We start from the raw sequence: 21,965 nt of genomic DNA, 5'->3' as shown, positions 1-21,965 counted from the left end.
GCCCCAGCCACGCCCCTGAGCGGTGATAGCGGAACCCCACGCGTGGCTCTTTGCATCTTGGCCCTAATTCTAAGGCTGACGTACACAGAAAATGTGGCAGCCGACTTGACAACTTTCTAGGATAGCTTGAAGTGAAAGGGCTCAGTTTTACCAACGTTCATCTCTCTCTCTCTCTCTGTGTCTTTTCCAGGGGAATTGTACAGGGCATCCCTGAGGAAGCACCGCTATCCTGCGCAAGGCAGCATCGAGATCCACGAGGACAGCGAGGTGAGGCCCGGGTGCTTTGGGCGGCTCTAGCGCTCTGCAGGGGACGTGCTCAGAGGTCTCGGCGGTTGTGGCGCATCAGGGAAGGAGGGGAGGCCTCTCTCGGCAGGGGATGGGGCTGTCCCAGAACACTTGAGCTGCGCTGGTGGCTTTGGCTGTTGCCGTAAAGGCAGCCCCCGTCATGTGCTGGCATCTGCTCCTCTTGCCGAGAAAGTGGAGCGGGGGGAGGGACTGTGTCGGGCCCTTCAGTGCGCCATATTTCCCAGCATCCTCTGCTGTTCCATGAAAGAGTTGGGAAGATCAGAAGAGCCCCGAGGCTGGATCACACCCAGGGTCCCTCTAGTCCAGCACTCTGTCCGCCCAGTGGCCGACCAGCTGCCCACAGGAAACCCACAAAGCAGGATACGGTGCAACAGCACCCTCCCACCCATGTTCCCCAGCAACTGGTGCACACAGGCTTACTGCCTCTGAGACTGGAGTTGGCACGTAGCTATCAGGACCAGCAGCCCTTGAGAGCCTTTGCCTCCAGGGCTTTATCCAACCCTCTTATAAAGCCATCCAACTGGGTGGCCATCGCCACATCCTGTGGTAGCGAATCCCAGTTTATCCATGTTTAACCCTAGTCTAACGTCTCCCTGTGGCGTGACCTGGGGGCTGTTTCATCCCCACAGAAGCCGCCCAGCCTTTCAGCTCCCAGCAGGACCCACAGGGTGGCTCAGAAAAGCCCCCCCAAATATCTGGGCTGCGGCAGACCCTCAGCTTGCCTGTGTCTGTGTCTCTCCAGGAAGGGGGTCAGCAGCAGACCTGCAAGACGCACGTCCTGTTCCTGGTGCTTCACGGAGGGAACATCCTGGACACGGGCGGCGGGGAGCCCAGCAGCAAGATGGCCGACATCAACACCTTCGCCTCGGTGTTCGAGAAGGTGACGCGGGCCCATTTCCCCGCCGCGCTGGGCCACGTCCTGATCCGGCTCGTCCCCTGCCCGGCCGTCTGCTCCGAGGCCTTTTCCCTCATGGCAAAGTGAGTCCTCTGGCTTCCTCCTCCTCCTCGTCGTCTCCTTCCTTCCTCCTGCGAAGTCGGCCTGGGCGAGGGAATTCCCTTTGTGCCATGGGGTAGGAGACGGGGCCTCGGGCAGATCCCGCTCTCCCGGCCTCGGTCTCCTGCCTGGGAAATGGGGGCAGCAGCCTCCCTCCCTCCCTCCTTAGCTGCCATTCTAAAAGGGATTTGAGATCATCAAGCCTCCCGGGTTGAAAGCGCCCGGCTGATAAATGGCGCCCACAGCAGTGACACTAAGTGCTTGCATTTCGCATCAAAGGGGAGGCCGTGCGCTGAGCGGCCTTTCGGCTCCTGCCGGTGGGCGGCTCAGGCTGTGCGTGCGCTTGGCTCTTTTGAGCGCCTCTGCCTTTCCGCGGTCCCTGCAGTGAGTTCTCCGAGCACAAATTTATGGAACTACCGAGCGGCGGTTCAGTATTTCAAATGAAAAATGAGTCTCTGCAAAACAAAATGCCATCGCCGGGAAGGAGCTATTGCACCGCGGGGACGGACTTAGGCTGGCATTTAGCGTTTGCTGCACAGCTGAAACAGGCTTCTAAGCCTAAAGCTGCCAACCAGTCATTGCCTGGGGTGTGGGGGTGGGTGGGGGGCAGGATGACACCACCCAGGGGAGGGGGGCATGAGCATAGCAGTGTCTGTTCCAGGGGGAGGGGGCCTAACTTAGCAAAGGAGCCCCACCACCATCCCAGCCTCAGCTGTTGGGGAGAAATGAGCATCTAGACCCATCTCATTAGGGGGCTCATGCGGTTTGCGGGCCTTGCCAGCCAAGGCAAACGCCCCTCGGCCCTGCCAGGACACCCCCTGCTCTGCTTTTCCTGGGCGGGAGGCCGGAGGGGGGGTCACACTTTGGCAGATGCTCAGTGAAGGGGCCCTGAGCTCTTGTGTTGAGCCAGAGCTACAGGTACCCACCTTTTCCTCCCCCCTCTCTGCTGCGGTGGGTGGGGGGAGGGATGCATGCAGGCTCCAGATGTCTCTGCAGGCATCCTTCCCCCCCCCCGCCCCACACTCTCCTGCAAGAAAGGCAACAGGGTTGGTGAGAATGAAGAACAGGAGACGCTCGCCCCGGCCTCCTGGCTCCCTGCCTGCCATGCAGACGAGTAGGGGAATCATGTGGGGAGGAGGAGGAGGAGGAGCTTGTGACGATGGTGGAGAGAAGGAAGGCTCCCGGGGGGTGGGGCTGGAGGGTGTCTTGCCCAAGGGCCCTCCAAAACCTGGAGCCGGCCAGTAAACTCATGTCCTGTGAAGTGCTGTCCGGAGAGCAGGGTCAGAGCAAGGGCAGTGGCGTTCAGGACCCTGGACAGCACACTACACTGGGTCTGGCCAGTAGCATTTCCCCCTCAGGGACAGCTGTTGTCCCAGCAAAGGCAGGCCGGAAGGTTGCTGCCAGGCTCAGGCCCTGCATTGGTTCTGCCCCCGCTGGATGTGAACGGCAGCCTCTCAAAGGCCTGTGGTAATGTCTCGTGCTCCTGCGTGGCCAAGGGACAGGAGACGCCGTGGGGGGTGTTGTCTTTGGAGACTGACGCTGATGGGAGGGGCTACGTCCTCAGGCCTGGAAGGTATCTGAGGGGGTACTGAGGGTTCTCCCTGAAGGGGGGGGCGACCGGCCCTCAGAGAAACCAGGCTCAGGCAGGCAGATCTGTGTCCCCTGGAATCAAGGGGGTCAAGTCCACCGCTGCACTGCCTCTCCCTGCTGATGGGGTCTGCCCACTCTCCATGTGATGGACAGACCCCTCGGGCCCTGCTATAGGGGAAAGAGCTCTGCTTGGTGGATCTTTTGGCCACACAGGCTCACCCAAAGGGTGGCAGGTGCGAATTCTGTCACGGGCAGTTTTTTCTCCATGCTGCCTGTGCGGTGACTAGAAGGGAGTGGAGGACAGGTTGTCCAAACTGACCCTCGACCCGAGTTGCTGGGAGGCGGATCACGCACCCCTGTCCTCCTCCTCCTCCTCCTCCTCCTCCTCCAGTTGTTCTCGTTCTGTCCCCCCCACCCCAGTTTGTGAAGACCGGAGCAGCCAGGAGGTTTATGGTGTTGCTGGAGCATGTAGAATTGTGCGACGGATAAAGACCAAAATCTTTAAAGACACATTTTCAGTGGTTGTTCCCCAGACTCTGACGTAAATTCAGAAGTAGAACGAACGTCTCCATCCCTGCCCCCCCCCCCCCCGGCCTCAAATCAACAATCTCATCAACATAATTGGCAGTTACTCTGCAGGGCTCGTGTGTCAAAATATACCTCCTGCCGTAATTGCTGTTTTCTGCTGCATCTTCACAGACGTTAATGTATTTAAACTGCCTTGTAAATAATTAGGTTTCACCTTGTCACTCTCGCGTTCCTCTGTGTCAGGGGATTTGTAATCAAATCAGCGATGTTTTCTCTGGGTCAGGCTGACCAAAGGCTGGAAGAAACGTTTGCTTCCTGAGGATGGGATGCCGGCGGAGGCCGGTGTTTGGTTGAGGGCTGCGAGCGGTTGGTTCTCCGGGGCAGAAGCGCCTGCCGGGTCCTTTGCCCCTTGCGTTGAGGCCTCCTCCTCTTCCGCGCCCCCTTTCTGGAGGGGGCTGCCTTTGCTCTCAGTGACATCATGTAACCAAATTAGACAGTGCAGCGTTATGACATCTTCCATTTACTGTGTGATCCGCAAATGAAGAAGTCTGGGGAAATGGCTCCTTCCTAAGCACTAGGTGAGAAGACAAAGGAAGATAATGAAAGGGATTTCTTTGACGAAACACACACAGAGAGGTCCCTCCTCCTCCTCCTCCTCCTCCTCCTTTTCCTCCTCCTCCTTTTCCTCCTCCTTTTCCTCCTCCGCGCCTCCACATTCATCCTTCAGATCAAAACGGGGGGATGTTCAGCATAGCTCCACATTTAATTGCAAGGAGCAGATACCTTTGAACGGAGAGAACCGTTGGAACGAGGCTGGTAAACGCCCTTCGCCCACCCTGCAATATCTGCTGCTGCTGCAAGTGCAAGGAAGGATGCGAACCGGTATTTTGCAATTAAGGCATCTGACTCAAAACTTTGTGCCGCTCTGCTGAGCAACACCAAGAGCAGATGTTCATCTCGTCTTCCTTCCTGGTCCTTGTGTCTGTGACCCAGAGGACCTTCCTTCTTTCCTTCCAACAATTCATGCAATCCACCCTCTGACCCGTGTAGCAACGCAGAAGGCCCCATGGGGCCCACACTGGTCTGCTCCACCAGCACCCCACTGAACAGAAAGGAAGGCAAAGTGGGCCAGGTCACTCCAGGGTCACGAGCACAAAGCAGACGGAGAATTAGGAAAGGCGGAGGGGGGGAATTAGGGAAACTAGAGAGGCGTGCAGGCTCTTATGATGTATTCATTTATTTATCACACATATATTCCGCCTTCTTTCCTCCAAGGATCCCAAGGCGACCCACATAATCCTCCTCCTCTCCATCCTATCCTCACAACAAACAACCCTCTGAGACGCTGTGCCTGGCCCAAAGCCACCCAGTGGGTTTCCATGGCCTAGTGGGGACTAGAACCCAGATCTCCCGACTCCCAGTCCGACCCTTTAGCCACTGCACCACACTGGCTCTATAATACCCCACAGTTGCTCCCGCAGCCCCAGGACACCATTTAAAAAACCCTGGGGGGAAATTATTGTTCCTGAAAAGTCTGACAGCGGAGGTCCCACGGGGCTTCTCTGCTGAGGATGAAGCCGCAACTGTTTCTAGCGCGCTCTTGACTGAGTCACGTCCCTCGACAGCAGCCGTAATGCAATAAAGGAGGAGGAGGAATGGGGAGCTGTTTAGCTACTTTGCAACAGGAGAGGTTTCTTCCGCATGTGGGGGGGGGACCTCGGGTCCCCACAGCGGTGCCAGCCCCTCCTGTGGGGCTTCCACAGTAGTGGACAATCAGCCCCACCCGTGGCTCAGCAGCAGCCCAGGCAGGGCACCATCAGTGAGGAGCAGCAGCAGCACAGACCCCAGCAGTGGGGGCTGCCCAGGAAGCCGGCGCAATTTTGGCTGCCAAGCAGGCCGGCTACTTGGCCTTGCTTCCAACCCTGGGCTGCCTTGGTTGAGCCAGTGGGAACCTGGATTTGGGGTTGCAGGGTTGCCAGCGGGGGGTCCCTGGGTGGAATTGCACTGCCATTAGCAGTGCACCCTTAAGAGAGGCATTTCAGCCTACAAACAATCAATTGGGGGGGACCTAGAGGGCAGGATTTGGCTCCCTGGCCTGAGGTCCCCCCTCCCCCCGTGCAAAAGCAAGCTTTCCTGGTGCAGCTTCTTCCCTGGTACCTCCGTGCTGCCTTGAGCCGCTGCCCGGGTGCAACGGCGTGGGTGTTTCGCTGCTCTGCAGCTCATGGTGATGCAAGGGCCGGGTCCGGGCTGTCATGTGCCTTGAACAACAGGCCATGGGACGGCCTCCCGCAACCTGGCGCCCTCCCAATGTCCCCGACGACAACTCCCATCATGAAGCAGCCTGGTCATTAGCCGTGCTACCTGGGGAGGATGGGAGCTGCAATCCCACACATCTCGGGGGCTCCAGGTTGAGGGAGATGGCTGGCCGAGGTGGGCTGGAGCTTCTCACGTAGCTTTTCACGCTCCGCCGCATGTTGCTGCAGCCTGCCTTTTGGGGGGGGAGGGGGGTCCTTGGCCCCTCCCAGTCCTGCCCCTTCTGCCTCAGGTTTCCCTGGCCTGAAACCAAGGCCCTGATGCCTCCTGCCCGGCCTGACGTCGCCGCCACCCCCATCCCACTGTGTTTCCCTTCTGGAGCAATGGCTTTAGCTTGCTTCCTTTGGGCTCCACTGAGATCCCTCCTGTGTTGCCCCCGGGGCAAAGTGGTAAGGGGAGATGGTCCTTGTGGCCTCAGTGAGCTCCACTCCTCCTCTTCCGAGGAGGCTTGGCTTCTCCAAAGGCAACTGGCCTGGCCTGTCACCCCAGGCTTGCCAGCGACTCAGAGGAGCGGCGCAGCTCTGGGGCTGGGAACAGAGAGCCCAGCCTGGGCTGTGCCCGCGGGCGGTGGCATGGCAGGACGCTGGCAGGCAACCAGGCCTTTCCCCAGCCTGTGCTGCCCTCTAGTGGCAACCGGTTAGTCATTCTCCAGGTGGTGGTGGGGAGGCTGGAGGCCGGGCAAGCTTTCCTAGGGGAAAGATAATAAAGGGATGCTGTTCTATTGAGGCAAGTGAAAAGACCCTGTCCCCCACCCACCCCACCATCTCTCTCTCTCTCTCTCTCTCTCTCTCTCAATCTCTTGGGTGCACTTAACGCTGCCTCCCTGGCCTGGCCCCCACGTCTCACCTGGTTCCCTCCCCAAGGATGTCAGAAGAGCCCTGGTGCTGGATCAGAGCCAGGGCCCGCATCGTCCAGCGTTCTGTTGACGCAGGGGCCCACCAGCTGCCCCCATGGGAAGCCCCCAAGCAGGACATGGTGCAACAGCAGCACCCTCCAGCCCATGTTCCCCAGAAATGGAGGGTGTCCTGCCCCTGGCACTACTGGTGTGGTGGTGGTGGTGGTGGGTGATCTGTAGCTCTCGGGACTTTTTCTTCCATCACGCCATGTTTGGAAACGCCTCCTAGCACCATTACTGTTCCCTGATTCATGGTGAATGGGGGCTTCCCTGCTGTGGATTGGCTTTTGTAGGGTGACTTTGCTTGGAGGGGTCTTGACCCCCACCCCACCCGCTGAGCCAGCATTTCCAAAGGCAGCGTCTGGGCCCGGGGCCACTTGCCCCACACGGCCACTTCCCTGTGGGAAGGAATTCCTTCTTTCGCCTTCCCAGGCAGCCCCCAGTGACCCCAGTCTGTGGGGCAATACAGAGCTTGCACCCGGGTGGAGCAGAGGAAAGGCCGGACCATCCCAGATGGTGTTTCTGGCCTCCAGTTGGTGTCTGAGTGTTTAAATGAGCGGTTGGGGTTGGGGTCTTCTTCTGGGGAAGAGGAGCTTGGCGGTGGAAGAGCTCCTTCCGAGGCACCAGACACTTGGCGCACGTTGGGGGGGGGTCCGTTCTGCCCCGCCTAGCCAGACAGGGAGCCCCGTGGCATCTTGCAGTAGCTGCAAGAATGGGGAGGGGGGCGTGAGGGACTCTCCATCTTTGGACTTTCGGAGACGGTGAAAAGCAGGTTGGGCAGGTGCGTGTGTGTGTGTGGACGCTCAGTGTTGCTTCTCCAGGGTCTTGCTTGAAGCGGAGGAAGACCGAGGGAGGAGCCGTGGCTCAGTGGGAGAGCCCTGGCTTTGCCCCTCCATGTGGCGAAGTGCATCTCAGCGGGGCAGAAACGGGAGCCGCCCTCCCGTCTCCCAGGGGGGCATGTAACTCACAGCGCTGCTGCTTCCTCCTCTCCCAGCTTGAACCCTTACAGTTACGACGAGACGTCTCTGAGCAGCAGCGAAGACCACATCCCTCTGGCCGCCTTGCCCTTGCTGGCCATCTCCTCCCCGCAGTACCAGGATGCCGTTGCCATGGTGATCAGCAGAGCCAACCAGGTGTACGACGAATTCCTCAAGTCTCCCGACGGGGCTGGCTTTAACGGGCAGGTACGGCCTCTCCTCTCCCCGACAGGAGACCCCAAAGCCAGAAGGGGGGCCTGGGGCTCAAGCGTCCCACAGAGGTCGGTCTCTCTGTCTCTCTCTTTCGTTCCTTGAAGTGCTGTGTTTCCTCCTCTGTTTCTTGCCCAGGAAGCAAGAGAATCGGAAGTGAGGTGGGAGGTGAGGCAGCCTCTCGGGGCTTTGCCCTACAGCCTGTGGGCCACCTGGCAGCTGGCTGGCCTTCGACCCTGGCCTCCCCTCTGGCTGGTCCCAGGGAGGGAAGCCGTGCTGGAGAGCCCTTGGGCCCGGCCCCACTTGAAGTGCCGCTTGAAGTGCCAGTCCAGCCACTTCTGCGAGGTGGAGGGGGTCTCCAGGGAGGGAGGGCATGGATCCCATCGGTGGTCCTGCTAGGGAGGGAGGCCAGTTGCCCTGGTGGCCCCCGGGGATCTCGCTGGCCCTCCTTGGGAGACGCCCCAGAGGGAGGAATCCGTCTCCTCGCTCCGCGCCTCCCTCCTGCCGCCGCAGAGCGTTCTGGGCCCAGGAGCAAAGGAGGGCAGGCGGTGGGGCTCAGAGCCGCATTGGCACGCGGCCGCGGCTGAGCTCCCGAGGCCGGGAGGCGCTGGCTTCGTGATTTCATTTCGCCTCTGGCAGAACCTGCAGAGCCAGTGGGAGAAGCAGGCTTTGGGGTGCTGGAAGGGCCAGGGCAGGAGAGTATTATGGTCTAGCACAGGGAAGGAGCGGGAGGATAGATCTCCAGGGCTTGACGCCCCTGCCGTCGTGGGCTTGCGTCGCTGTGTATGGGAGGAATCTTTTCTCTCGCCAGGGTGGGGCGGGCGGAGGGTCCGTGCCCCCCATGGCCCCCAGGTAGAGGCCTGTGACTTTGCTGCCCGGTGACAAGCTCAGCGCCGCTCCTCCTTCTCCTCCTCCTCCCAGGTGTGCCTGATCGGGGACTGCGTGGGCGGCATTCTGGGCTTTGATGCCATCTGCTACAGCACGGGGCCAGGAGATGAGAGCCAAGGCAGTAGCAGGAGAGGCAGCAGCAGCAGCACCCAGGTACACCGCCCAGGCGGGTGGACTGGGGGGCTCTCAGTCTTCCCAGTTGCTTTTCTTCCGGGGTCTTTAGAGCAGAATGGTTCCCTGCCCCGGCCTCAGGCTTACCGAGGCAAAGAGGTCCAGACTGCGGTGAGAGATCACTTGACCTGGTTCCAGGCTCCCCCACTGTGTGGGGAACATGAAGGAATTTAGCAAAATGTCTTCACGCAGCTGAAGAATGTGGTGGCCGGCAGAATTGGCCTACTGAAATGCAACACTAGAGCCCCAATTTGGACGCATTGTTGTTTGCAAGATTCCTGTGGTCTTTGGAGACAGTGGTTTAGCTGTTATTCCTTCTCTTTCCGTCTTCTTCCCTGATTCCCTCAACATCAGAAACTCTGGGGACTGCAGATGGGCTAAGAGCTGCAGGTCTTGAACAGCACTCAGGACCCCCCCATCCCCCACCCCAAAATAACTTCCCCCTTAAAATGTAACAACTCCAAAGCCTCCCCTTTGGGCCCTGCTCCGTTTCCTAGGACGCCCCCCTGTCAGCCGAAGACTCCAACCTGGGAGGCCTGAAGCGCCTCAGCAAGAGCAACATTGACATCTCGGGAGTGACGGAGGACGAGGCGCCCCGGCAACTGTTGCCGCGGAAACAGAGCGACTGCTCCAGCTACGACTGTGACGCCATCGCGCAGCACCACGCCTTCCTCTCCAGGTCAGCGGAGACCCTTCCCCGCACCACGGCCCTCGCGGGGGACAGCCTGAGGGGTTGCAAGACCGGTGGAATGGGACTCTGGTGTAGCCCCCTGGTCCGAAGCTAGGATGATACGTCGGGGTGTTTAAGGACGGTGGGGCGGAAGGCAAAGGTCACAAGTCAGAAGAATTGCAATCCCATTTTTACTTTTAATGCACCTTTTGATCCCCTGGATCAGGCCCCCTTAAATTGCAATTTAACACATCCAGACCCAAACAATTGTGTGTGTGTGTGTTTTTAAATAGAGTTCAGAAAATGAACAGCCATGATCCAAAAAGGGCCCCCGGCTGCCTCAAGTGTAAAGGAGAGGGCGCTCTTAAGGGAGCTCTCCCTTTTGAAAGGAGAGGGTTTTACTATAGGTTGTTAACCACAAACAGCCCAGAGTTCACAGCCCAACAACAATCCCTGGTTTCTCTTCCCGGGTTGTTTGTGGTTAACAGCCCATTGTTAAACCACGATGCAGGCTTCCTGCATAATGACAACCCACGATTCAACAATTCAACGACAAACCCTTCTCAACCTGTACTCAGAGTTGTCATAGAATCATAGAACAGCAGAGTTGGAAGGGGCCTACAAGGCCATCGAGTCCAACCCCCGGCTCAATGCAGGAATCTACCTTAAAACCATCCCTGACAGAGGGTTGTCCATCTGCCTCTTGAAGGCCTCTCGTATGGGAGAGCCCACCACCTCCTTAGGTAACTGATGTGTGAACAAGATCAAAGACTTAGTTTTCTCCTATTTGTCCTCACCCCAGACTCAATTTGCACATTCCTCCAAGAATGGGGGGGGGGGAGGAAAAGGGGATCCCTCTCCGCCCAAAGGCCTCGGCCTTCTGGGACCATCCCTGTCCCCAGGGAACGGCATCCACAGCCTGTGACTGGTGAAGAGCTGCCCGTGGACGGATCTTCTTAGAATCAAGGCCTGGAAGAGACCCAGAGTTGCAGTCAGGGATACTGGGCTGTAAGGACCCCTGAAGGTCATTCAGACCCACCCACAGGAAGCAGCCTGTTTTATTGACAAACGTACAGGCTGGAGAAACGTCCAGTGGGAAGCAGGCAGGGCAAGGTCTGGCACAGGGGCAGCGCGGCTCTTTGTTGCTCTGTGAGGTTTGATGCTTAACTCGGCCTCCTGTTTGGGGGTTGTGGGATGGGGCCACTTCTGTTTGCAGGATGCGTGCGCTCTCCTCTCCTGCCCCTCTCTCTCACGTGTGTGTGTGTGTGTGTGTGTCTGTCTCCCACAGCATCCACTCCACCATGCTGAACGAGGACGCGGACTTCCCCCCGGAGAGCTCCTCTGCCATGTTGGATGTGAACCTGGGGCGTTTTGAGTTCGAAGTCTCCGATTTCTTCCTGTTTGGGTCGCCCCTGGGCTTGGTGCTGGCGATGAGGAGGACGGTGCTGCCGGGCCTGGAAGGTGAGTGAGACGCCCACCCCCGGGGCCAGGGGGCCGGGCGCTCTGTGCTGCTCCTGGTGAGGCTCACAGCCCCAGAGGGGGACGCGGCACCAGCCCCACGGCTCGCTCCCGGGAGAGGCAGGGAGCTTGGCGTGGCCGCAGGCTTTGAACCGTCAGCTTCCCCACCATGGACTGCCGCTCCCACACGCCTCACAACCTGCTGCCGCCCGCGGGGCCTGCGTTTCGCAACAAGAGCCCCTGGTGTGGGTTCTCCGTTCCGTTGCTTTTCTTCCCGGCTTTCAAAGCTCTTGCAGGCCCGTTTTGCATTTCACGGCAGCCCTGGCGATGGCAAGCTCTTTGAAACGTTCGCGTTTTCTTGTGATCTGCAGTGGATGTTTGTCACCAGGTTTCAAGAGCTCTGTGTGCACATGACGAGTGCCAAGCTGTTCAAGGGTGGGGCGCATCCCCTCTGCTCCCCCCCACCCACCCCCGGTCATGCAGCAAACTAGTGTTCTTGAGCATTTGCGGTGGTGCTGAGCATTTGCAGTGGTGCGCCAGGCCTGCTGGAGCAATTGGAAGGGCGGGATTGTGCCCCCTCCCTGGTCAGGGAAATGCTCCTCTGGTTTCTTCCTTGCCTTTGAAGAGGGTGATGATGCAAAGCACTGGGGACTCTGTTGGGGGGGGACGACTTGTGGGGAGCAGGGAGGGGGGCGCATCACCCCCGTTTCTTCCTAGGCCACTTCTTCTCAACGTGGCTCACGACACATCAAACAAACCGCAATAAATAGACCCATTCGAAAACCGTAACCGAGGCTTTCTGAGAGAGAACAAAGGGCTCCGGGAAGCAATTAATGGATCGGGCTGCAGAGCGGAAAGTGGGGGGGCAGCCGGCAGCCGGCGCTGCTTTAGAGGACGGCAAAGGCGGTCGTTCCTTCCTCAAGGGGCTTTCTGTGGCAGAAAGAGCAAAGGGGGAAGACGGGGCGGGAAAACCCAGGAGGGCCCTGCCGGTGCCCCTCCATCGAAGTGCCGTTGAAAAGTCTCACCCGGAAGCAGCCCGGGGGTGGGGTGGGCTCTGCAGCCAGCAGTGCTCTGGTTGGCAGCTGTCCTCCCAGCGCCTCTCTTCCCCCCCCGCCGTGTCTTTTCCCCATCTGTCAGCCGGGGAGGTAAAGATCCCTTCAGGCCCCACGCGACGGGCTTGCCGTTTCGACCCCAGTCTCCTCTCTCCGCCACGCCGCCCTCCCAGCCTGCAAGGCGTCATGGGAAACGGCGGTTTAACCAAGCAGGCGGTCTCCTCTGAAGCCGCACGTGCCGAGGCTCATCCTCCGTTCCCGTCGCTGTTTGGGCCGGCATCGTCCCTTGGGAAATGGCAACATTGCATGTGCAGAAGGTTACAGAGAGTTGCACTGTTTGGATGGGCGGTATTTTGTGGTGGTCTCTGGGTCGGCTGTTGCAAACACGCTTGCCAAACCGTGTGGATGCACTTTCGGAAACGCCAGCACATAGAGACCACATGGAGGGAGCGCCGGAGTTGCTTCAGACTGAGCTCTTTGCGAGGGAGGAGACCCAAAGGGCCCCTCAGCTCCCTCCTCCGTGTGGGCAAGCGGCTGCCTCCGCCCGGCAACGCGCCCGTTTGCTGGAGCGTGGCCGTTTTTCTGTTTGAGAGCTCAGAATTGACCCTGTTGGGCCTGAAGCCCCGCTGGAGATTTCAGGACGAGCTTCTGCCTGCTCTTGGTCTGCTTTTATGCTCTGAAGCGATCGCTGCGCATTTTCTGACGGTTCCGGGGCATCTCCTTCCTCCCCCCCCCCCCCCCGCTTTTTTTGCTGTTTCCAGTCTCCCAGGTTCATCCAGCCTGCAACCAAGTTTACAGCCTCTTCCATTCGGCCGACCCCTCCGCCTCCAGGCTGGAGCCGCTGCTGGAGAATAAATTCCACCTGCTGCCTCCCTTTACCGTCCCGAGGTACCAGAGACACCCGCTGGGAGACGGGAGGTCCCACCTCTTAGGTAGGCTTTCCGGTCCTTTGCTGCGCCGGTCCCGCCCTGCTGCTGCTGCTCAGAGCAGCCCTGGCAGAAACCCAGGCAAAAGGGCTCCCAGTCAGGGTGCAGCAAGGCTCCGTTGAGCCCCAGGACCAGCCCCGGCCCCCCACCCTTTGGCCCCGGCCCCCTTCTCACCCCAGCTGATGCCCGCTGAGAGCCGGGCTGGGCGACTTCTGGCCCTCCGGATGTTCTGGCAACTACATCTCCCATCGGCTCTCACCTTTGGCTGCACTGGCAAGGGCTGGTGGGAGCTGTAGGCCAAAAGGCCAAGAGAGCCACAAGGCTTCGCCCCCGGGTTATAGCAGCACACATCTGGCAAAAATACCTTTCAATGGCTCAGTGGAAATGTCCGCTTCAGCACGCAACGGATCCTGCGTGGTGGTGGGCTGGGGAAACCCCAAAACCTCCAGACAGTTGGGAGATCAGGGGGTGGGGGTGGAAGGACCCCGTCCCGTTCTCCCTTCACCTGGAACGTGCACGGCCCCCTGCCTATTGGACTAAAAGTATCCAAGGTGCGCTTCAAAGCATGAAAAGAACAGAAGGGTGCAAGAGGGGAGGGGAGGGGAGGGGAGTCCTTTCGCTTCCAGCATTGCTGGGGGTTGTGCAGGGCTTTGTTCTGTTGAAACAGGCATGTAGGATTGGGCCCTATGGACTGACGTATCAAGGAGGAGAGCAGCAAATGGGCCACTTCACGGGCTCCCTCGCCCCTCCCTCCCCAAGGGCCCGGCGGACCGATGCCCCTGCTGCTGCTCGTGCTGAGTTCTTGGGAGCGGGGGCTGCAGCGACGCTCCCCCCACCCCGGTCTCTCTCTCTCTCTCTCTGCCTGTCTCTTCCTCTCCCGCCTTGCAGCCGATGCTCTCCAGCGCCACAGTGCCCTATTCGTGGAAGACGGCTCTGCAGAGCCCCCCTGCTTCGTGGGAACGGGGGAGCCCCCGAATGCGAAGGGGCGAAGAGGGAGCGTGGGCAGCAGCAGCGAGAGCTCCGGGTCGACGGAGAGCTTGCTGGCCCCCAGCGTGGCCCGGAGTAAGTGTGGGCAGCTTCCCGCCATGGACGGCGCCCGTTTGTGGCGCCCCCGCCTCAGGCCAGGGGGGCAAAAGGCACCCCTGAAAGAGCAGCACCAGCGCAATCCCCCCCCTGCAAACGCGTGCCCTCCTCGAGGGATGAGGCGCTCGGAGCCCACCCGTGGTTTTCTCCTCGGAGGGGGGGAGCGTTCCTCCGTTGCCCTGTCCCACCGGCCAGGCCGGCCCTCTTTCGGGAAGAGCCATTGGGGGTGCAGCTGCTTTGCATGCAGAAAGCACGCACACCCCGTCCCCAGTTCGAGTCCCGGCACCGCTCGCTCTTTCTTTAAAACAAGTAGCAGGTTACAGTGAGGCATGCTCCTCTCTCCGCTGCAGAAGCCCCAGCAGCCTCCCCCGGGAGGAAGGGGCAGCGTGGCAGGAGGGAGGCCTGTCCTGTGGGGTCCGCGCGTGGGTCTTGGCCTCCTTGCCGTTGCGAGTGGAAGTGGGGCAGGAGGTTTGTGCCAAAGTAGCCCCCCCCCTGGGGCTTTGGGTCACGTTGTTCTGCCTGCCTGCTTCCCTGCAGTCACTTCCAGATGGTGGGGAGGCAAGCGGATCGACTACGCCTTGTACTGCCCGGACGCCCTGACCGCCTTCCCCACCGTGGCTCTGCCGCACCTCTTCCACGCCAGCTACTGGGAGTCGACGGACGTGGTGGCGTTCATTCTAAGACAGGTAACAGGTGTGGTTTCCTCCCTCTCCCTCCCCAGCGTCTCCCTGGGCTCAACGTGGAGGCACGGTTTCACCCCACACACACACGTGGCCATGAAGCTCAGAGAGCGGCCTTGGGCCGGTCCCGCTCTCGGCTGCCCTTGCCCACGTCACAGCCTTGCTGTGTGGCTGGAGCGGGTGCATCGCCCTGAGCTCTCCAAGGGAAGAGCGGAAGGCCAGTGCTGTACGGAAGGACCCGAGGCCCGTTGAGACCACCGGCATCAGTCGATTGGACTCCTTGGCTCCCTGTGAAATAAACCGTCTCCTCCAGGAGTGGGAATCTGTTGCCCGGAGACCCCTTCGTGGCCTCTTTGGCTTCCTTCGGGCAGGCCGGGTGTCCCGGGTGCAGGGGCTGCCTCGGCCACGGAGCCGCGCTCTCCGGCCTTTTGCCCCCCAGCAGAGCCTGGGCTGTGGACTTGGGGCGGGGCGGCCGTGTTTCCCCTCTCGCTCCCTTTCCCGTCCAGGTGATGCGATTTGAGACCGTCAGCGTCAAGGAGAGCAGCAGCCTGGACCCAGCGACACTCAGCCCCTCCAATCCGCGGGAGAAATGGCTACGCAAGAGGACCCAGGTCAAGCTGCGGGTGAGGGCGGCGGGCCCCAGCGAGCCCCTCGGCGGTTGGACTGAGGCGTAGCGGCAGCGGACCCATTAAAGAGGACCTGGGGATTAGGAAGGCGAAAGTCTTCTCTCCCCCCCCCCCCCCGCCCTCCGATACACACACCTCCCACCCCGGGTCTCGCCTGCGTGCAGGTGGCGTGGGCATGGGAAGGGCTTTCTGAACACACACACACACACACACACACCCTTCGGTCTAAGAAGCAAAATCCACAGCCTTTTGGAGAGGAGTTCCAAGAGGAGTTCCATGTAGAGACTCTGAAGCCTGAGCTGGGGTGGGGCGGGGGCGCGACACGGATCAGGGGCCACGGCGACACTCCTGTGCCACCTGCCCCCCACCACTCCCAGACTCAGTGGAGAAAGAATCAAGTTCTTTGGAAGCCCCTGAAAGGTTCCTCCGAACCTCCGAACGGCGGTTCTCTGGCCGTCCCAGCAGGCCGTCGCCCCCTTTAAGACCTCGGGAACTCAGGGGTGCGGTGGGGGGGCCCCCGACTGCTGGCCAGAGGAACCCTGTGCATGGGCGGAGCGCCTGCTGGGGGCTGCCGCCGCCGCCCGCCTCAGCCCGGTCACTTCCCTTTCAGAACGTCACATCCAACCACCGATCGAACGACGTCATTGCGGCGGAAAACGGCCCGCAGGTGCTGGTGGGGCGCTTCATGTACGGCCCCCTCGACATGGTGGCGCTCACGGGGGAGAAGGTAGGGCTTTCTCCTTCGGCGAATGCAGAAGGGAGTCCCACGTTTCTCCTGCCACGCTGGATTGGTCAGGCCTGAAGCCTGTCAGCTGCGGGCCCTGGGCTGGGCGGTTCGCTCTGCAGCAGGGCCCACATGGCATGGGTGCAAAGAAAGGGTGGTGGCAGGGGGAGACCTGGTCGCTGGAATCCCCCCGATGCCTGACCGTTTCCCTCCCGGTGGGCGAAGCGGCTGTGTGCCCTGATTACGCCCCTCTTCCAGGTCGACATCTTCATCATGGTGGAGCCCTCCTCGGGCCGGTGGGTCTACTTCGATACGGAAGTCACCAACAGCAGCGGCCGGGTCTCCTACAGCATCCCCAAAGAGAGGAGACTGGCGGTGGGCGTCTACCCGGTCAAGCTGGTGGTCAGGTGAGTCTGGGGGGCGGCATGGAAGGAAAAACCCCGGGCGCCGGGAAGGGAGCGGAACGGCCTTTGTGTTCTCACGCTGGACTAGTGGTGAACGGGAGACACCCTCTGGAATGGGGTTCTTCTTGTACACCGGACACTGGCACAGAGTCCTGTTACTCACTGACCATTGCTGACCCCTGGAATGAGATGGTCGGACCCTGGAGTCCTGCAACGGAAACTCGTTTCGGTGCACGTGCATGCGCGCGTCTGCTTGAGCAGACAGTGTAATCCTGTTTCACTATACCTTGAGCTAAAACGGAGCACCAGCAGGGAAGGGGCCCTGTGCCGGGGAAACCCTCAGCGCCTCACTGGATGCCTGTCCAACCCCGATTCCAGCATCAACGTGTGATCCGAAAGGTCCTCCCCTGGAGGGAGGCTTCCGGGGAAGCAAGCTCTGGCCCCGGGAGTTGGGTCCGTGCCGCGTGGGTCCTGCTGCCGAATCTGCTGCCCTTTTCGGAGCCTGGCCCAGATACGAACGGTTCGGCTCCGGCTGCTAACGCTCCGTGGTGTTCCTTCCCGGTCGGCAGGGGAGACCAGAGCAGTGCCGTCAGCTACCTGACCGTTCTCCCCCGAGGGATGGAGTCTGTGGTCTTCAGCATCGACGGCTCCTTTGCCGCCAGCGTCTCCATCATGGGCAGCGACCCCAAAGTCCGGGCCGGAGCCGTTGACGTTGTCAGGTAAGTCATTGATGTTGTCGCAGTTGGGCCATCTGCGGGGGGAACCGAGACGGCCTCCAGTCGAACCAAAGCCCCGTCTGGCCTGGGAAAGGCAGCGCTGCCTCCTCCTCCTCCTCCTCCTCCTCCTCCTCCTCCTCCTCCTCGGGTTTGGGCCTCAGCCCCATAGCACACAGATCTGCTTGCAGTCTGTAGAATAACGATGAGGGATGGTTTAAATTTCACAGGCAGCTGATTAACTTCTCTGACAAATCGCCTCAAATGAAATTGTCAGTTAATTTGCACTTGACCCAGATCATCCCAAAGCAATGTTGGAAATGGTTTATTAAACTTAATTTCTGTGTAGGGGAAGTTTTGGGGTGAGGGGAGAGGAGAGCCAGCCCTCCCCTCCTCAGCCAACCCCCCCACATGGCAATTAAAGATGAGCTTTAAAGCCCCCCCCCTCCTTCTGCAAATCGGATCAAAACCCAAGTTTGCAAAGCCAGCGTGCGGATAACTCCTGCCCAGCTCTTCTCTCATTTTTCGATGAAGTTTTTAACTGAGTTGACTGTAAATGTAACTTACCTTGATTTCAGCAATGCAATGAACTCTGTTCCTGGTGATATTTGGGTTAGCAAAGGGGTGAAATGTGGGCCAGGTGAAGATGTGGCTACTTGGATCCCCCCAGCCATCCTCTGAGAGCAGCGTCTTCAGTGGTTCGCCGTCAGAGTGGAGAGGGGGGGCGTTAAGGGGGTGGCCTTCTGGGCTCCGTCCTGCGCCCTGGGCTCTTCAACATTTTTATTAGTGATGCAGAATCATAGAATAGTAGAGTTGGAAGGGGCCTCTAAGGCCATCAAGTCCAACCCCCCGCTAGATGCAGGAATCCACCCTAAAGCATCCCTGACAGGTGGCTGTCCAGCTGCTTCTAGTGTGAGAGAGCCCACAACCTCCCTAGGTCACTGGTTCCATTGTTGTACTGCTCTACCAGTCAGGAAGTTTTTCCTGATGTCCAGCTAGAATCGGGCTTCCTTTAACTTGAGCCCGTTATTCCATGTCCTGCAATCTGGGAGGATCAAGAAGAGATCCTGGCCCTCCTCTGTGTGACAACCTTTCAAATTCTTGAAGAGTGCTCTCATGTCTCCCCTCAATCTTCTCTTCTCCAGGCTAAACATGCCAAATTCTTTCAGTCTCTCCTCCTAGGGAGAGAGACTGATCCTTCTCAGATCAGATCAGGCTGGGAGGGTTTCTTACCACTCCGGAAGGCAGGCAGGGGATTGCAAATGAGCTGGGTAGAATAGAAAACGGAAACTAAATAAATGAAAGTCAGCTGAGACCAATGTAACTGTTTGCTCTTAGGCAAATGAATAAATGGCGAGACAGGGATTTTTGTTAGCACTGTGAAGCTTGTAGAACATGGCACGCTGCAGATAGGCCTGTGCCATGCGGGTACCTGCTGTGGACGCCCTACATGTGGGGAAGTTTCCCAGCGTTGTACTCGATCCTGACTCAGCAGGCAGCTGCAAACAGGGCAGACACAGCGTTCGGTCACAGAAGCCTCGTTTCCCAAGCATCAGACACAGCAGCCCCACTTCATGCTGCCCTCGCCAGGTCTCAGATCTCAAGGACTGATCCCAGTTCTGGGCGCCGCCCTTGACGGAGGCTGCAGGCGAGGTGGGAGGTGCCAGAAGAGGGCAACAGGAAGGCGGTTGTGGGCAACGAAAGCAATGGACTGCACCGGCGGTGCTCTTCCGACAGCCCCCCTCGTCCGTCCCTCCATCCTCTGTGTTCCACAGCAGCTGCCTTTTGCGGTTCCTTCTCCTGCCCATCCCCATGGCTTTGGGCCTGCCAAGCCCAAGCACCGTGGGGGCCCTCGTCCCCTCCTCCCCGTGGCTCTCTGAGCCTGCCCATCACCTCTTCCGCTGCTCTTTCGCTCCCCGGGTCTCCTCTTCCCATTCCGCCCTCTGGGACTCTCTGGCTCCAAAGTGGAGCCTGTTGCACGGTGGACTGGCTTTCCCCAACCGGGCCCCCTCCGGAAGGGGTGGGCTACAGCCCCCGTCCTTCCCAGCCAGCACAGCGAGGGGTGTTGTCATCTAACCTCCCAGGAGGCTCCTGAAACACCCCCCCCCGCTCTCCTCCGGTGCAGGCATTGGCAGGACCTGGGCTACCTGATCCTCTACATCACGGGCCGCCCCGACATGCAGAAGCAGCGCGTCGTCTCCTGGCTCTCCCAGCACAACTTCCCCCAAGGGATGATCTTCTTCTCCGACGGCCTCGTCCATGACCCATTGAGGCAGAAGACCATCTTCCTCCGGAACCTTGTCCAAGAGGTACAGGGGACGGGGGGGGGGGACGACACCCCCGGCTGCTTCCCTGCTCCGCATTGGGGGGCGGGGAGGGGGGCTTTGTTAACTCGGCCCTGAGCTCCCGCTCTGCTCTGCCTGGCCCGCTGCCATCCGCTGGAGCGACTGACCCTTGTTCTCTGTCTCCGTCTCTCTCTCGCGCGCGCGCGCTGCCAGTGCCACATCAAAATCTGCGGCGCGTACGGCTCCATGAAGGACGTCTCTGTGTACAACGTCCTGGGCCTCGCCCCCTCCCAGATCTACATCGTCGGGCGGCCAGCAAAGAAGTATCAATCTCAGTGCCAGGTGACAGACTCTTCATGGGGGGGGGGGGGATGTTTACGACCGGGGGGGGGAGTGTTGCAGGCAGGACGGAGAAGCCCAGGGGCCCTGGCCAGGTAGGGAGGCCGGCCGAAGCCCCGGTGAGCAGGAGCACTTGGGTTGTGCCAGACCCACACGCGCTGCGCGTGCATTTCAGCCCCAGGTGTGGATGGATGCCGGCCTTTTGCCGCACGCCCAAGGGCCCATCGCTTGACTGACTTGGAAGTATTGATGCCCAGCTCTCCACACGGTCACTGGCATGCCCAAAGTGGCCCTCCGCAGCCATCACGCACCACAAGGCCACTTTTAAGCATGAGATTAACAGATGCCATCCGACCTTTTGAAGACCAAAGGGGAGAAGAAGTCCGAGCGTCCCCCACCCCCACCCCCACCCCCACCCCCAGGCAGGCTGGCGGAAGCCGCCTTTGCTTGGTACCTGGGTGCCCAACAGAAGGGGGCCTGCCGGGTCTCCCAGGGGCAGGGGGATCCATAAGGGCCCTTCCCATGTGACCCCCCCCCCATACCTCTGCCATGCCAGAGGAGCACCCACAGGGCAAGGGCCACTGGGCGGGAAAGGGGGCCTCCGGCTAGCTTTCTGGGTTGCCTTGCCCCAAACCTGATGGCTTCCAGAGACTTTGGGCTCCAGCTCCCATCAGCCCCAGCCCGCGGGGCGCAGAGCCGGGAGTGCTGGGCGTTGCATCCCGAAACCCTCTGGAAGTGCCCCGTTGGGTTGGAGTGAGCAGCCAGAGCGGTGGTTGGTGGCCTTCCTGCAACTTCTCCTCCTCTCCCTCTCGCTCCCGGCCGCAGTTCGTCAGCGAGGGCTACGCCGCCCACCTGGCCTCGCTGGAGTCCAGCCTCCCCTCCCGGCCCAAGAAGAGTGGCAGCGGCGGCGGCAGCCGCATGATCCTGCGCAAGGGCAGCTTCGGCCTGCACTCCCAGCCCGACTTCCTGCACAAGCGCAGCCACCTGCGCAGGACGATGTCCGTGCAGCAGCCCGACCCGCCCTCTGCCGCCCCCAAGCCGGAGCGGGCCCAGAGCCAGCCCGAGTCGGACAAGGAGCACGACCGGCACCTGCCCCCCATCGGCTGGATGAGAGGGGGGGTCCACAAGTTCGAGTCCGCCCCGTAGCGGGCGCGGCGGCAGCAGCGGCTCATGCACCCTGGGCGCATGGGGGGCGCCGGCTCTTTGAGGCGCCCTCGGCCGGCTTCCGGCTCCGAGGGGGATGTCCCCGCCCATTCCTCTCCTTCGAATCCATCGCAAAACTTTGCAAGCGGAGCGGACCATGAGCTGCGGCCTCTGGAGGCTGCGACGCCCAGCAGACGGACGGCGGAGCTCTGCTCGTCTTTCGGTGTTTCCTTCGCTGGCAAAACGGGCAGTAAGCCAGAGCGGGGAGCGGTCGTGGGGCCGGTTTCTCAGCGAAGAGGCCAGGCGCTTGCCGGAGATGGGGACAGCAGCGGCCCTTGGGAAAGGGCGCTCCAGCAGGAAGGCAAGAAGTGGCAGCCGGCAGCCGTGCGGAGAGGGCCTCTCTTGGATGCCCGGAAGCCAGGGGCCTTTTCATTTGGACCGCCTGGCCTTGGAGCGCCGCGTTTGTGGGAGTCACCTCGGGAGAGGCAAAAATAAATGAGCAAGGCAGAGAAGAACAGGAACATGCCCCCCCCTCTCTCTCTCTCTTTTGGAGAGCTGGCGGGGTGGGGCGGGGTGGACTCCAGGTGCCCGCCTGCCGTTTCCCAGGTGTGGCTCCCGTCTTCTGCTGAGGCACGGCTGCATTTTTTGCTCTTGTTTTTGAGATGAAATGAAACCACACCGGAGCGACGCGTTGGATAAACCAAATCGCACCAGTCGCCCGTGGGCTTCTCCCTCCCCCTCCCCCACCCCCACCCCCACTGCTGAGGCCTGTCCAGGCCACGTCCACGCTGCTTTGGAGGGCGGCGCGTCTTGCGTGTTTGCGTCGCCCGCGCTGTTGTGTCTCGTGAGACGTGGTTGACCGTGCTGCTGTTTCCAGTGCTTCAAGTTCCGAGATCAGTGTGTTACCCTTCCGCTCTTAAATATGGATCTCAAGTCAACGAGGAAAGTACACACGCACGCACATGCACTTGTGCACAGTCAAGAACACAC

The 21,965-nt window shown here is 60.4% G+C and overlaps 1 protein-coding gene across 1 annotated transcript in view; it reads left to right on the top strand.

Moving 5' to 3' along the window:
- PITPNM3 (PITPNM family member 3) overlaps positions 1–20,978 on the top strand; it is a 32,409-nt gene extending 11,431 nt beyond the window's left edge. Inside the window, exons 4-19 of the mRNA XM_063146828.1 lie at positions 191–267; positions 1,049–1,284; positions 7,621–7,810; positions 8,735–8,854; positions 9,370–9,551; positions 10,831–11,003; positions 12,814–12,984; positions 13,867–14,040; positions 14,599–14,747; positions 15,248–15,364; positions 15,978–16,094; positions 16,350–16,498; positions 17,065–17,214; positions 19,334–19,517; positions 19,707–19,835; positions 20,658–20,978. Coding sequence (XP_063002898.1) covers positions 191–267; positions 1,049–1,284; positions 7,621–7,810; positions 8,735–8,854; positions 9,370–9,551; positions 10,831–11,003; positions 12,814–12,984; positions 13,867–14,040; positions 14,599–14,747; positions 15,248–15,364; positions 15,978–16,094; positions 16,350–16,498; positions 17,065–17,214; positions 19,334–19,517; positions 19,707–19,835; positions 20,658–20,978 — 2,639 coding nt within the window. The remainder of the gene's footprint in view (positions 1–190; positions 268–1,048; positions 1,285–7,620; positions 7,811–8,734; positions 8,855–9,369; positions 9,552–10,830; positions 11,004–12,813; positions 12,985–13,866; positions 14,041–14,598; positions 14,748–15,247; positions 15,365–15,977; positions 16,095–16,349; positions 16,499–17,064; positions 17,215–19,333; positions 19,518–19,706; positions 19,836–20,657) is intronic.
- The last annotated feature ends 987 nt before the right edge of the window (positions 20,979–21,965 follow it).

Source organism: Elgaria multicarinata, chromosome 22 (genome assembly GCF_023053635.1).
Source record: "Elgaria multicarinata webbii isolate HBS135686 ecotype San Diego chromosome 22, rElgMul1.1.pri, whole genome shotgun sequence".
NCBI lineage: Eukaryota > Metazoa > Chordata > Lepidosauria > Squamata > Anguidae > Elgaria > Elgaria multicarinata.
Note: the sequence above shows the minus strand (reverse complement) of the source record. Positions and strands in the feature narration are given on the sequence as shown.